Here is a 13,752-nt window from a genome sequence, read left to right as displayed (position 1 = left end):
CATGTAGTTTATATAACAATAGCTCAACCATATACTGTAGTCATAAAGTTTATGACCATGTAGTTTATATAACAATAGCTCAACCATATACTGTAGTCATAATGTTTATGACCGTGTAGTTTTTATAACAGTAGCTCAACCATATACTGTAGTCAAGTTTATGACCATGTAGTTTTTATAACAATAGCTCAACCATATACTGTAGTCATAATGTTTATGACCATGTAGATGAACTTTATAGTAAAGTTGTATTAAAACAATGAATGATTAAAAATTAAAAATATTCTGCAGTTATTAAAATTTGTTTTCTTTGCTTTGTGTGTACTTCGCGAAAAAAAATGGACATTATAAAGATTTTTTTGGCCCATACCATTTATTTTTTTATTAAATAAAGCAGTTTCTGCACATTAAACCTAGTTTAAATAAGAAGCTCATAATCCGAACAAAACTCATTGTGTAATGTCTATTGTTGTTTTGGAAAACGGACAGTATATTTTAACCTAAAAAAGCTAGTATGTTTTTTTCTATAATTATAAAAATGATAGCGAATTATAAATTTATAGAATAAACAAGGATTTGCATATTGTCGATCTATTTTATTGATCTTTTTCTATCTCTAAAATATTTACCATAATGTACATTATGGCTGACATTATCAAACTGTATGCTTTCTCAATAATTAAACAAATCTTACAACCACATCTGTTTTTTCAAATAATATTTTTAATTCTAATGATAGCTTTTTTTTAGGAAAATTCTATAAATAATGCGGATTGTAGAAATCCGTTATGGCACAAAATCGTGTTTATTACTAAGTATTTAAAATGTTTTAATCATATGTATTGTTATTTGCCATTATCGAAATTATTAAACATTCTTGAATGAGGCTTGATAGCTTGTTTTTTAGTTACTATAATATGTAACAATTTGTAAAATACTGGCATTTCGCAATCACAGATTCGTTGTTGACTTGGTAAAGTCGTTGAGGAATAAGGATTTTCTCCATAATCAAGTTAACATTGTTTGACCGGCTATGAGCTAAGATCAATACAATATTCAATGCAAACATGGCATGAGCCTATTTGTGACTATGTAACTGTATAGAGCTATTGGACGATTCGTGACGTTGCTATGACATGTTCATAAAACGTACTCATGGTAGTTTCCCCTCCTGGAGTAAGACCCGCTTGCAGACCCGGACTTTACACTCAGTTCTACCTGCTGTACTCAGTCCTCTTCATGTCAACTTGACGCGTACGTTCTCTTCTCCGGCTATTTTGTGGTCGACACATGGACTTATAAATGTATAAGTTCGTCTTCGTCTTGCTGAGAATTTCAGGCCAGTCATTTTCTTTGTTGTTTAATTTTTCTGTATTATTTTTTTAGTCAACGTTGTACTATTATATTTCTTGTTGAGATTTCTTTCATTAACGCTACCATATCGGTTTCCTCAAGCTCGAATGAGAATTAGAGGAATGTGTGTCGTGTGCTAGCTCCCATCCCTCTGATAAATATTACGTTTCAAATCTGTTTTAAAGTAATATGTAACAAGATTTTATCCAAAAAGTAGTTTACAAATAGTAGAAAGTGGAATTTATCAGACAAAATAATATATACATTTAAATAAAAAGCATTATCTGACACTTTGACTATTTTTTTGCTATAAATTATAGTCTTTTTAGCCAAATATATATTTTTTCGATCCAATTTTGGTTAATAACATGAATAACAATTGTGTGCCATTACAAAGGCATATTCATATAATATATTTCACTTTCTGCCCAATTAAATTGGTATAATTTTATAGGGTGGAATTATTTTTGAAATTTAACACTAAATCAATCAATTAATATCAAATATGACGACGAACCTTGTAACTCTTTAATTATCTATATATAAATTTACGTAAGGGCAAAATTCGGTAAATCGCGCCTTACTTCTAGAATTTTCACTCGATGGTATGTAAAGTTGGTTCGTACTTTCGGTACTGATTTTAACCGCCTGATGTAACCCTGTTTACTAATTAAATTGAGTTAGATAATTAGTTATTGACGATTAAAACGAATTTAGGTTCAACGATTTGCCCCAAATAGGGGTGTTTTCCGATCGTGGTATACACTGTCTAATGGATGTCCATCTTGAAAAATACCCGCCAAAAAAATGCGAAGAGGCTTCGCATTTTTCTATCTCCTCCTACGATAATTGTTTTTAATAGCTGAAAACCGGTTGAACAGCTAGAGTACACCATCATAATGTTGAAGACAGGCCGATTTTCTTTAAAAAATACTATTTTGATAGATTTAATATACGATTATACAAATGTATTGATTTGCGATGAATGGAACATCCCAATCTCTCAGTCTGCCAGAGTTTGGTTTAACACAAGTACTGTAGGTAAATTTATGAGCCCTTGGTTTAACACATACGGTAGGTAAATATATGGGCCCTTTGAGAATAAACTTGCAATACTTTGACAATACTGTAAATACCTATTAACTATTTTTCATTTGAATCGAACATTTCTTACTGTGAATGTTCGTACTGTTAGATGTAATATAAAAATATATACAAATAAACTTTATTACTGAGACTGTGGATAGGCTCTACTGTTAGATATACAAATAAACTTTATACAGTTCCTTCTCAACGTTTGTATTAATTAATAATTACCAAAAATATAAACGTCGTAGTGGTGTATCGTGACATGTACTTTAATATTTCAATCGATTATGACAGTGACAGTTTTAACAAAGTATTAAATCGCAAATGTTTTAGGCCTACTGTATTTAGAGGTATATTATTTATAGGCCTATAAAACATGAACAAAATATTTCGTTACTCAGTGGATAAAGAATATATTTAAAAATTGTTCCTCTTTGTACCTATCCGCTTTCCCATCCCTCAACCCTAATGTTACATAGCGAGGAGGCTTCGCATTTTCCTATCTCCTCCTACGATAATTGTTTTTAATAGCTGAAAACCGGTTGAACAGCTAGAGTACACCATCATAATGTTGAAGACAGGCCGATTTTCTTTAAAAAATACTATTTTGATAGATTGCTAGAGTACACCATCATAATGTTGAAGACAGGAAAATGTTAAAAACCAATTTCTATTATTTGAATCGGTAAACAGTTTCCATTTATTATACATTGATAATGAAACATGAAATATTCCTATTTGTGTCCCTCGAGGTTCATTACAATTTATATTTAGTAGTCCCACGGACTTCATCTTAGCCACTCCCCCGAGTGCTAAGGCCAAATTTATGATACCCTACTTTCTATGTAAGTTTAGTTACAGTTAGTTCTTGACGATAATACAACGAATTTAGGTTACACCCTTCGGCCGCGAAAACGTTTCTGTACAAATATGATACCGATTGGCTTTATTTCATTCAACAGCGACCATAATCTCGCCAATTACAGGATAGATAAACTATTTTATTATTGATGTGCTTATAAATTAAGACTCATGTAAACAGCTTGATTACATCATTTTACAGACAAACGAAACTTTTTTAAACCTACTGTTTCAATAACTGAGTATAATACTGTATACGTTTTCATAAGTAAGTGCATATACATTTTCGTGTTTTCATTGACGAGATTGTAATAGTAACTTCAGTAACTATTACAGTACTTATTTATTATACGACACTAATGGATGTCAATTTGAAAAATACCCGCACACAATAATACGAGGACACTTCGCATTTTCCTATCTCCTCCTACGATAATTGTTTTTAATAGCTGAAAACCGGTTGACCAGTTCGAGTACAGCATCATGATGTTGAAGACAGGCCGATTTTCTTTAAAAAATGCTATTTTGATACATGTAATATACGTTTTTACAAATGTATTGATTTGTGATGAATGGAACATTCCAAATTATTTGGTTTAACCATAGAGGTATAGATTTAGATTTATGGGCCCCCTTGGAGAATAAACATAAATAGTATTGCAATGCTGTACAATACTGTTAAGGTATTAACCACTTTTGATCGCAATTTGAATCGCAAATTTCTTACTGTGAGTGTTGGTACTGTTAGATATAATATAAACAAATATACAAATAAACTTTATTACTGTGAGTGTGGGTAGGCCCTACTGTTAGATTATAAACATATAATATACAAATAAATAAACGTTATTACTACTGTTGCTTCTCAACGTTTGTATTAATTAATAATTTAAAAATATATAAACGTACGTAGTGGTGTATCGTTACATGTACTTTACTATTTCAATCGACTATGACAGTGAAAGTTTTAACAAAGTATTAAATCGTAAATGTTTTACTGTATTTAGTGGTATATTATTTATAGGCCTATAAAACATTAAAAACAATATTTCGTTACTTAGTGGATAAGAATATGTTTTAAAATGTTTCCTCTTTGTACCTATCTTCTTCCCCCATACCTCAACCCTTAATGTTACATACAAAACACAAATTGGGTTTGTTTAAATGAGTCCAAATAAAAAAATTTGACTCATTTTGTTTCTCTCTCGGAAGTAATTCCCAGGGTGCTAATTTTAGCTGACTACATAAATCATCGTGTATATTTATTCATTTGTGTAAACGACAATGTAGTCCTGCAGTACGTACATTTGAAATCTCAATTTTTTTCTCGCTGGGAAATACTGTGTATTCGAGAACCATCTGTGGGCACGACCTAGATGGTACGCGAGCGAAGCGAGCGTGCCATCTAGTCTATATATAAATTTACGTAAGGGCAAAATTCGGTAAATCGCGCCTTACTTTTAGAATTTTTACTCGATGGTATGTAAAGTTGGTTCGTACTTTCGGTACTGATTTTAACCACCTGATGTAACCCTGTTTACTAATTAAATTAAGTTAGATAATTAGTTATTGACGATTAAAACGAATTTAGGTTCAAAGATTTGCCCCAAATAGGGGTGTTTTCCGATCGTGGTATACACTGTCTAATGGATGTCCATCTTGAAAAATACCCGCCACAAAAATGCGAGGAGGCTTCACATTTTTCTATCTCCTCCTACGATAATTGTTTTTAATAGCTGAAAACCGGTTGAACAGCTCGAGTACAGCATCATAATGTTGAAGACAGGCCGATTTTCTTTAAAAAATACTATTTTGATACATTTAATATACGTTTTTACAAATGTATTGATTTGTGATGAATGGAACATTCCAAATTATTTGGTTTAACCATACAGGTATAGATTTAGATTTATGGGCCTCCTTGGAGAATAAACATAAATAGTATTGCAATGCTGTACAATACTGTTAAGGTATTAACCACTTTTGATCGCAATTTGAATCGCAAATGTCTTACTGTGAGTGTTGGTACTGTTAGATGTAATATAAAAATATATACAAATAAACTTTATTACTGTGAGTGTGGGTAGGCCCTACTGTTAGATTATAAACATATAATATACAAATAAACATTCCAAATTATTTGGTTTAACCATAGAGGTATAGATTTAGATTTATGGGCCCCCTTGGAGAATAAACATAAATAGTATTGCAATGCTGTACAATACTGTTAAGGTATTAACCACTTTTGATCGCAATTTGAATCGCAAATTTCTTACTGTGAGTGTTGGTACTGTTAGATGTAATATAAAAATATATACAAATAAACTTTATTACTGTGAGTGTGGGTAGGCCCTACTGTTAGATTATAAACATATAATATACAAATAAATAAACGTTATTACTGACAGTTGCTTCTCAACGTTTGTATTAATTAATAATTTAAAAATATATAAACGTCGTAGTGGTGTATCGTTACATGTACTTTACTATTTCAATCGACTATGACAGTGAGAGTTTTAACAAAGTACCGTATTAAATCGTAAATGTTTTACTGTATTTAGTGGTATATTATTTATAGGCCTATAAAACATTAAAAACAATATTTCGTTACTGAGTGAATAAGAATATATTTTAAAATGTTTCCTCTTTGTACCTATCTTCTTCCCCCATCCCTCAACCCTTAATGTTACATACAAAACACAAATTGGGTTTGTTTAAATGAGTCCAAATAAAAAAATTTGTTTCTCTCTCGGAAGTAATTCCCAGGGTGCTAATTTTGGTTGACTACATAAATCATTGTGTATATTTATTCGTTTCTGTAAACGACAATGTATTATAGTCCTGCGGTACGTACATTTGAAATCTCCATTTTTTTCTCGCTGGAAATACTGTGTATTCGAGAACCATCTGTGGTAGATGGTACGCGAGCGAAGCGAGCGTGCCATCTAGTAATAATAATTTTAACAAAGAATATACATTAAAAGACGCATGCTCAGCTGTCAAGATATGGATACTGATCATATCCGATATTGATGATAAACATTATACTAATAACAATATGAAAACATGGCGACCACGAAATTAGTCATTTATACGACGATCATAATTAATACCAACGTAAAGATGTCTATTTTATCTACGTTTATGAAATGCACTAAGATCAAAGTTTAGAAGGAAGAATCTTAAATTATGCATAAAGACTAGTCACGCATTAAACTTGTGCTTTTCTCATAACATAAGCTCATTTGATCAGTACAATTAGGATGACGAAACAATCTACAAAATCAAGATTTAAGAATATAACAAAATATAGCAACAATTAATCAATACGGGATTAAATACATTAACTAAAAAGAGAAAACATTCGACACCAGACTGCATTCTTTTTTCCTATCAGGAGGACAGAAATAATGAATAATGCAGGCGAGCCTAATATGTTATGATACAGAATTACTGCGACCGCGCTACACAGGCCTAAGATACTGAGTTGAATATTATTACTAATGTCTTATATATTACTAATTCTATAAACAATTAAACAAATTAACATAAAGAACAGCACCATTTATAACAAACATCAATTGAAATAAATTTAGTAGGCATAAAAGCACTGAATATTATTAACACAGAATATATTTAAAATAACAGTGGGTTTTAAGTCATTCAGTAAACTTTCGCTTGCATATCTAAAGTAGTCACTGTTGGAGAGGATTTTGCAACTGGAGGCTATGAGGACTAGATCACAGACGCCGTGATCGTTATACATCGATTCATTTAAATTTTGTCATTTATAATTTGATTATTTAAGATAGTGTAATAGTAATATCTGGTGAAGTAATTTGTCTAAATGTTTAATACGCACTAAAATCAACGCAACAGAATTATTCAATTATATATGAGTAGTTAGCACGATACGTTTATAACATAACGAACAAGTTCATGGAGTAAACGTTTATTTGGATACACAGTAAAGAAGAATTATGGCTGTCATATTTAAAATTATAATCGTCATAATCTTGACTGTACCGCTTGTTATCTGCTGCAATGTTTCTGGTATGCTTTTATTATTGTCATTATATTACTTTTATTACTATTTTAAAGTGTAATGTATATGTTTGCTATTGTCGTCTCTTGTTCTGATCATTATCAGACTTTTAAAATTGAGTAAACTTTGAATAATCGATTTTCTGCAACATCTCCAAAAATTGGATCAAACAAAACAATGATTTAGATAAAACTGTAATTTAAAGAAAAACAAAAGGCAACCCAGCGATTGTCTTGACGTCAATGTAGGTTTTGTTTAAATTTATTTATTTATTTTGAAGTTGTATTAATCTTCATTTTTTGTACATCTTTGATAGTAAAATAACACGAGAAGGTCAAACTCATCAAAATGAACAACGGCAAGGAATCAGGATTACTAACCTATTATGACTACATAAAATTTAAAAAAATTAAATAACGTAGGCCTAGAGTCTTACCAAAATACACCCAGGTATGGTGAAAAAGTTGAGTTAATCATTCTCCTCCGTCGTACAGAATGGAGCCCACGATCGCAACGTGTAACAACGTTACACGAGGAGTGTCTGTTAACTATCTTTTATCGGTTATTGTTTTGTATTTATTTATATCTTATTTTGTTTTTATAGAAGCAGTTTGCCCAGTGAATTTTTCTTGTCAGTTCTCATCAGTGAAATGCGAGTATTATTGTAACAATACAATAAGCTATAACTGGACAGTCATTTCTAATTACAACCAGCATTGTCCAATCAAATCATTGTAGGTATCTTTACTGAACTTATAATTATTATATCTAAAAGAATTTGACGACAAAGACGAAACAAGTTTGGGGAAAACAGAATGTTTTTCAATCGGTCGATTTTAATTTCCAAACGGTGATAGTGGTAAAACTAAAAAAGTCCCAACATTGACATTAAGTCAATTATTTCAACACATTGTCATGCGTAAACTATTATTAAAGTGAGCCTGTTATGGTGATAGCCCCACTTTCATTTTCTACCATGTATTGTGTTTACTTTGAAGGAATGGTCTTGGATAGAAATTAAAATGTTACCACCTAATATTTTTTTTCAGGTTGATATCTCTGAAAATACTGTAGGCCTATAACAACCAATAACAATTATAATTTCCTAACTAACATTTTTGTTGCATTGTGTTTACTTTGAAGGAATTTGTCATCTAACCAAATTAGTACATTACCAATCTATGCTTTTTCTGATTTAATATCTCTGAAAGAACTGTGAGTATTTTTATTTCTATAGGCCTACTTGCCTCAAGTCTCTATTGTCTGTTTTAAGTTGTTGTCCACCAGTCTTTGACTTACAGTATTCACATTTAAAAACTGACGCAAATGTTAGGATATTGATATCGATGTACAGCGACATATTGGAAAACAGATTTTCTTTTTAAAGCATTAAAAAAAGTCATCATCTTAAATAGAACAATTTATAAATTTATTTACCTTTCCTGAAAATAAAGTACCAAAGTTATCATAAATATTATAAAACCGCAAAATTATGTAAGCAGGTTTTAACGAAATCACGTTTGTAATCATATCTTAACAACCATGAATCACAATTAAATAAAATTTGGTACTCATAAATTTCAGGGCATAAATCATCATATGGCAATACAATTACGTGCGTAGCGCATGTAACGCATGCGTACGCGCGCTTAAAATTTTCAAAATTTATTTTCGATGAAATAAGAGTACGTTTCAGGCAATTTTAAGCGTTTACAAAATTGCCATGAGTGCGCAGATTTTTGCGCGCGCACTGCGCGTTAAATGTTATTGCGCACTCTTTTTGCCCAATTTCTGTTTTCTTGACTTACTTTTCAACTCGAAATTACGTTATACGAGCACGTCAAAAGTGACAGGCTACGCACGTGTAAATTAAAAAAATTTAAATGTTTTTAAACATTTCAACATTTTTAAACATGTTCAGTAATTTCGGTCAGTATAGTTCACTATGTCGGTCGGTCCGTCTGTCTGTCGGTCTGTCTGTCTGTCGGTCTGTTTGTCTGTCGGTCCGGTATCACTATGCATTGTAGCACGCGACTTAATGGCTGTTGGCCTTGTTGTTTCTGGTTTGACATAGGCCGCGCCTATTTGACAAAGATCAGAGTAGGCCTATATTTTCTGAAGTAAAATTGTTGTTAAATTGACTGAAAAGTGCCCAACATATTCAATTTCACATGTTTACTGTGCATTGTGTTTACTTTGAAGGAATTTGTCCTTGAACAATATTAGCACATTACCAGCCAAATTGTTTTCTGGTTTGACATCTCTGGAAAAACTGTAAGTGTTAAGTATTAATTGTTTTAATTACGTTTTTTTTGTTGTTAATTCTAATTGAAAATTGTTCAATATAGACAACTTAGCATTTTTAAAAATCCTAAAGCCATAATATGCCGATGATTAAATTTCCATTATGTTTTTTTAAACAATTATTTTTTTTTAAAGGTATTTGAACAATAACCAAATACGTACATTGACGGCCAAGACGTTTGATGATTTGACGTCATTACAAATACTGTAGGTACCTTTTTCGTAATTACTTTTATATAAGGTGAAATACATAAATATATTGTCTTATTTGCCAAATTGGCGAATTTATTTCACTTCCACCGTGTAAAAAAGAAGTTTGCAACCAACCGTGACTCAATCATGTGATAACCGGAATACGCGATTATCAATTTTAGGGGGATCGAAGTTTTAACTAAATAAACGCTTTGATTACACAGTGGTTGTGACACGTTTTTAATAGTTATCACATTTTTTAAAACCCTCATACTCTACCAATGTTGATCTGCAAAGAACAACAGATCGTACATTGCACGAGGTTGTTGATGCGGTGTTTTTTGGTTTTACTGTACAGAGTACTACGATGATTATGAACTTGTTAAATGATTTAAAATGCATGGAATCGCCAAGCAAGTAGGCCTATACATTTAATAAAAATTTACCTAAGATTGTCGTAAGCTCTTTTGTTGAAACTTGTTATTAGCGTTCCGTTCCGTTCCAGCATGTGCGTTGGGCCTCTAGCCTAGGCCTAATTCTTGCGATCAATCGATGTCTCTCCATGGTGGGGAATTTCCCCGCGATAAGAAATCGGCGAAATATGGCTCATAACGGCCTGCATTTTAATGTTATATCTATAATGCCAGTGTAATTACGACGTATGGATAAAACAATATGAAACTCAATATTTTTCATCTGGAATAATGTTAACTCGCGTAATGTAGCATATAACACGGAAATAGTGTTTTTAAAATTATTTTTTTATCATGTGTAAATTGTTTATGTTTTTGCCGGCAACACATTTTTTGGTCTAAAAAAAAAAAAAAAAAAAAAACACCTTTTCCTACCGACCTACCCAATTTTGGGAATTAGCCAAAACGTGGCCAACACAATACATTTTTGTTGGCCTTATTAGGACTTCATGTTTGGTTGTTTCGACGTCCAATTAACATATTTCATAATCATTTATAATTAATGCATGGCATCATTTAATAATAACAAGTTTTCTGTTTTACTTTTAATAGACACACTAACTGTTAAAACACATACATATTAAGACAATTTAAGTTGTGGTTTCATTGCCTATAAACTTGTATATTAACATGCTTTAAAAAATCCTAATAAGTACAATTCAAGTATTTATTATGTACCAGTAACATTGATACATTTTAAAAATCGCATCATCTTAATTCCACTATCATTGACATTATAACATTGTCATTTAAAATCATTGTTTTTATTTCAACAGGTATTTAAATAAAAACAGCATAACTACCATAAAATATGGTGCATTTTCCTATTTTACTTCATCCCTTTTGTATTTGTAAGTTTTGAACCTTTTACCAATTATACGCATTTCCGATATATAAACAATTTGAGATGAATCAAAGTTAATTTGCTTCAAAGTACAGCTTCTAAGAAGTATTTTAGTCAAAGGCAGAACTAGTTTGCATAACAATCATATAATCAATAATATTAATTAATACACATTAAGTTGTTTTTGTAAACATGAGTATAAATATTTAATTAATTGTTATAGCTTTATTATTAGTATTTTTTATTTTATAACGGAAACGCGTTCACAATATAATTGTGTTCTTCAAAGAAATATAATGCAAAATCAAAACTATCAAAATGATTCACAAAAGGAATAGATTAAATAATTATTTAACTCATTTAAAACTTAACTGAAATACAAATATTGTACATTAAACAAAAAACGGATACTTGTACATTTAATGGCGAAACCTATCTTGTATGAATAAAATAGGATAAATATAGAGATTTTATAACCGATCGTCTATGCGCATGTGTGTGCATGGTACCAACGACTAAACGTACCAGGCAAAAATTAACTTACCAACCAACAATATATTGTTGTAACTATTATTCATTGCGCAATCTCTCGCCGACTCACTTGTTAACATCATTGTGCTTTTAACGGGTTGTTTATATATTAATAGAGACTTAAGGAACAACAACTTACAGAATTACAGAGATAGAACTTTTGAAAAACTGAAGAAATTAAAAGAACTGTAAGTATTGACAGGACATGGATACACATACACTTACAAATACTGGTTTATTGCTGTTCAAGCACCTACTACATTTAATAATGGTTTTTGAAACTGTACACGCATTCATATTTCATGACCTTTAATTAAAAGAATACAGTCAACTCTCTCATTACGGCACTCTCTGAAAATCAGAAACTCTTGAAGTCCAAACAGTCCCAAATTCATTTTTACCATTAAAAACACATTCCGAATACCATACTTTCTGAAAGAGAGAGAGAGAGAGAGAGTTTACTTACCAATTATTTTTGCAGGATTCTCTTTAATGTCCCCTTTTTTGGCTAAAGCCTGGTTTCATAAAATTGCTACGCTCTGTCGGCGACACGGTGTAGCAATTTTATGGAAACCAGGCTTTTGCTATTCGTTGCCATCTTCTACGCTGATTTCAATCCGTACAAAAGTAGTTGCTAAATGCAACTGTTATGCAACTGAAAAATATATGAGGCACGTCAGATGTACAAAATAACATTTCTTTACAACTATGTTTTTTTGTTTGTTAATTCTCTTAGATATTCAGATTTGTTTAGCCTGTGTTGTCTCGTGGGTGACATTGATGTCTGCGAACCAACAGATACTTTTTCTTCCTGTGCAGACTTACTAAAACGAGAAGGGTTAAGAGTATTGATGTTGGTTATTGGTGTTTCATCTGCTATTGGTAATGGAATTGTTATTTTATCACGAAGGTTTAATAACAAGGACAACAATAAAAATGATTTTAATAAGGTGCAAACCATGCTCATTACTAATCTGGCTGTGTCTGACTTGCTGATGGCAGTTTATCTGATCATCATAGCGAGTACAGATATACACTACAGAGGACGCTACGCGAAAGTTGCAAGGGATTGGAAAAGCAGTTTTCTTTGTAGCTTTGCCGGTGCTATTTCTACTCTCTCCGGTCAATGTTCTGTAACTACATTGATGATATTGAGCATCGACCGTGCAGTTAACATCGTGAACCCTTTCACTACAAAATGGCTAAACAGTACAAAATGTAAAATTGTTATCGGTATTAGCTGGTTAGTTTGGGTTGTTTTCAGTTTTCTTCCACTTGTAAACAGATTAGACTTTATTAATTTATCGTATTTTTGCAAAAACTACTATGGGAAACAGAGTGTTTGTCTTGCACTACCGCTAACAAGAAGTCGATGGCCAGGCTGGGAGTATGCTATTGCCATTTTTATTGGATTCAATGGTTTAAGTTTTATCGTGATCGCAACGAGTTATGTTGCAATTTTCGTCTCCGTTAAGAGATCAGGAGCTACTGTCAACAAAATAAAAAGACGAAAGGATCTAACAAGAAGGGCTTGGAAACTAGGTATAATAGTTTTCACCGATTTCTGTTGCTGGTTCCCTGTTATACTGATGGGGATTTGTTCAGAGACGAAAAGGTGGGACATTCCAGATGAAATATATGTTTGGGCGGCATCATTCATAATTCCTATCAACTCGTGCATTAATCCGTATCTATACACTATCGTACATATGTTTACTTGCAATTCCCGCAAACCAAACTTTCAACAAGAAATTAAGATGACAAAAGTTGACATTTGATATGTATATGTTATGTAAATTGACTAGACATTTTTTTTTACACAGTGTATATGTCTACATGTAAATTGCGTGCAAGTTAAACTTTTATTTGTAAGTGAAACTAAGAAGTTACCTCTCAATATCCCAATGTTAGATTTAATATTTATCTAAATAATGACATGTAATCAAATAAAAATTGTTTATTCAGGAAAACAATTGATGTATCATGTTTTGTATAGGTAAATCTATACTTTAGTTAACTTTATTTTTCTTATTAATAACGTAACGTTTACTATTTACTAT

The 13,752-nt window shown here is 31.6% G+C and overlaps 1 protein-coding gene across 1 annotated transcript; it reads left to right on the top strand.

Moving 5' to 3' along the window:
• The first annotated feature begins 7,267 nt into the window (after positions 1-7,267).
• LOC140048496 (G-protein coupled receptor GRL101-like) lies at positions 7,268-13,752 on the top strand. Its single transcript, XM_072093230.1, has 8 exons — positions 7,268-7,356; positions 7,953-8,082; positions 8,492-8,563; positions 9,551-9,622; positions 9,788-9,859; positions 11,094-11,168; positions 11,809-11,880; positions 12,429-13,752. The coding sequence occupies exons 1-8, from the start codon at positions 7,284-7,286 to the stop codon at positions 13,468-13,470; spliced, it is 1,608 nt and encodes a 535-aa protein (XP_071949331.1). The 5' UTR covers positions 7,268-7,283; the 3' UTR covers positions 13,471-13,752.

This window comes from Antedon mediterranea, chromosome 1, assembly GCF_964355755.1.
Source record: "Antedon mediterranea chromosome 1, ecAntMedi1.1, whole genome shotgun sequence".
NCBI classification, from domain to species: Eukaryota; Metazoa; Echinodermata; class Crinoidea; order Comatulida; family Antedonidae; genus Antedon; species Antedon mediterranea.
The sequence above is the reverse complement of the archived record's forward strand: the minus strand, read 5'-3'. Positions and strand labels throughout refer to the sequence as shown.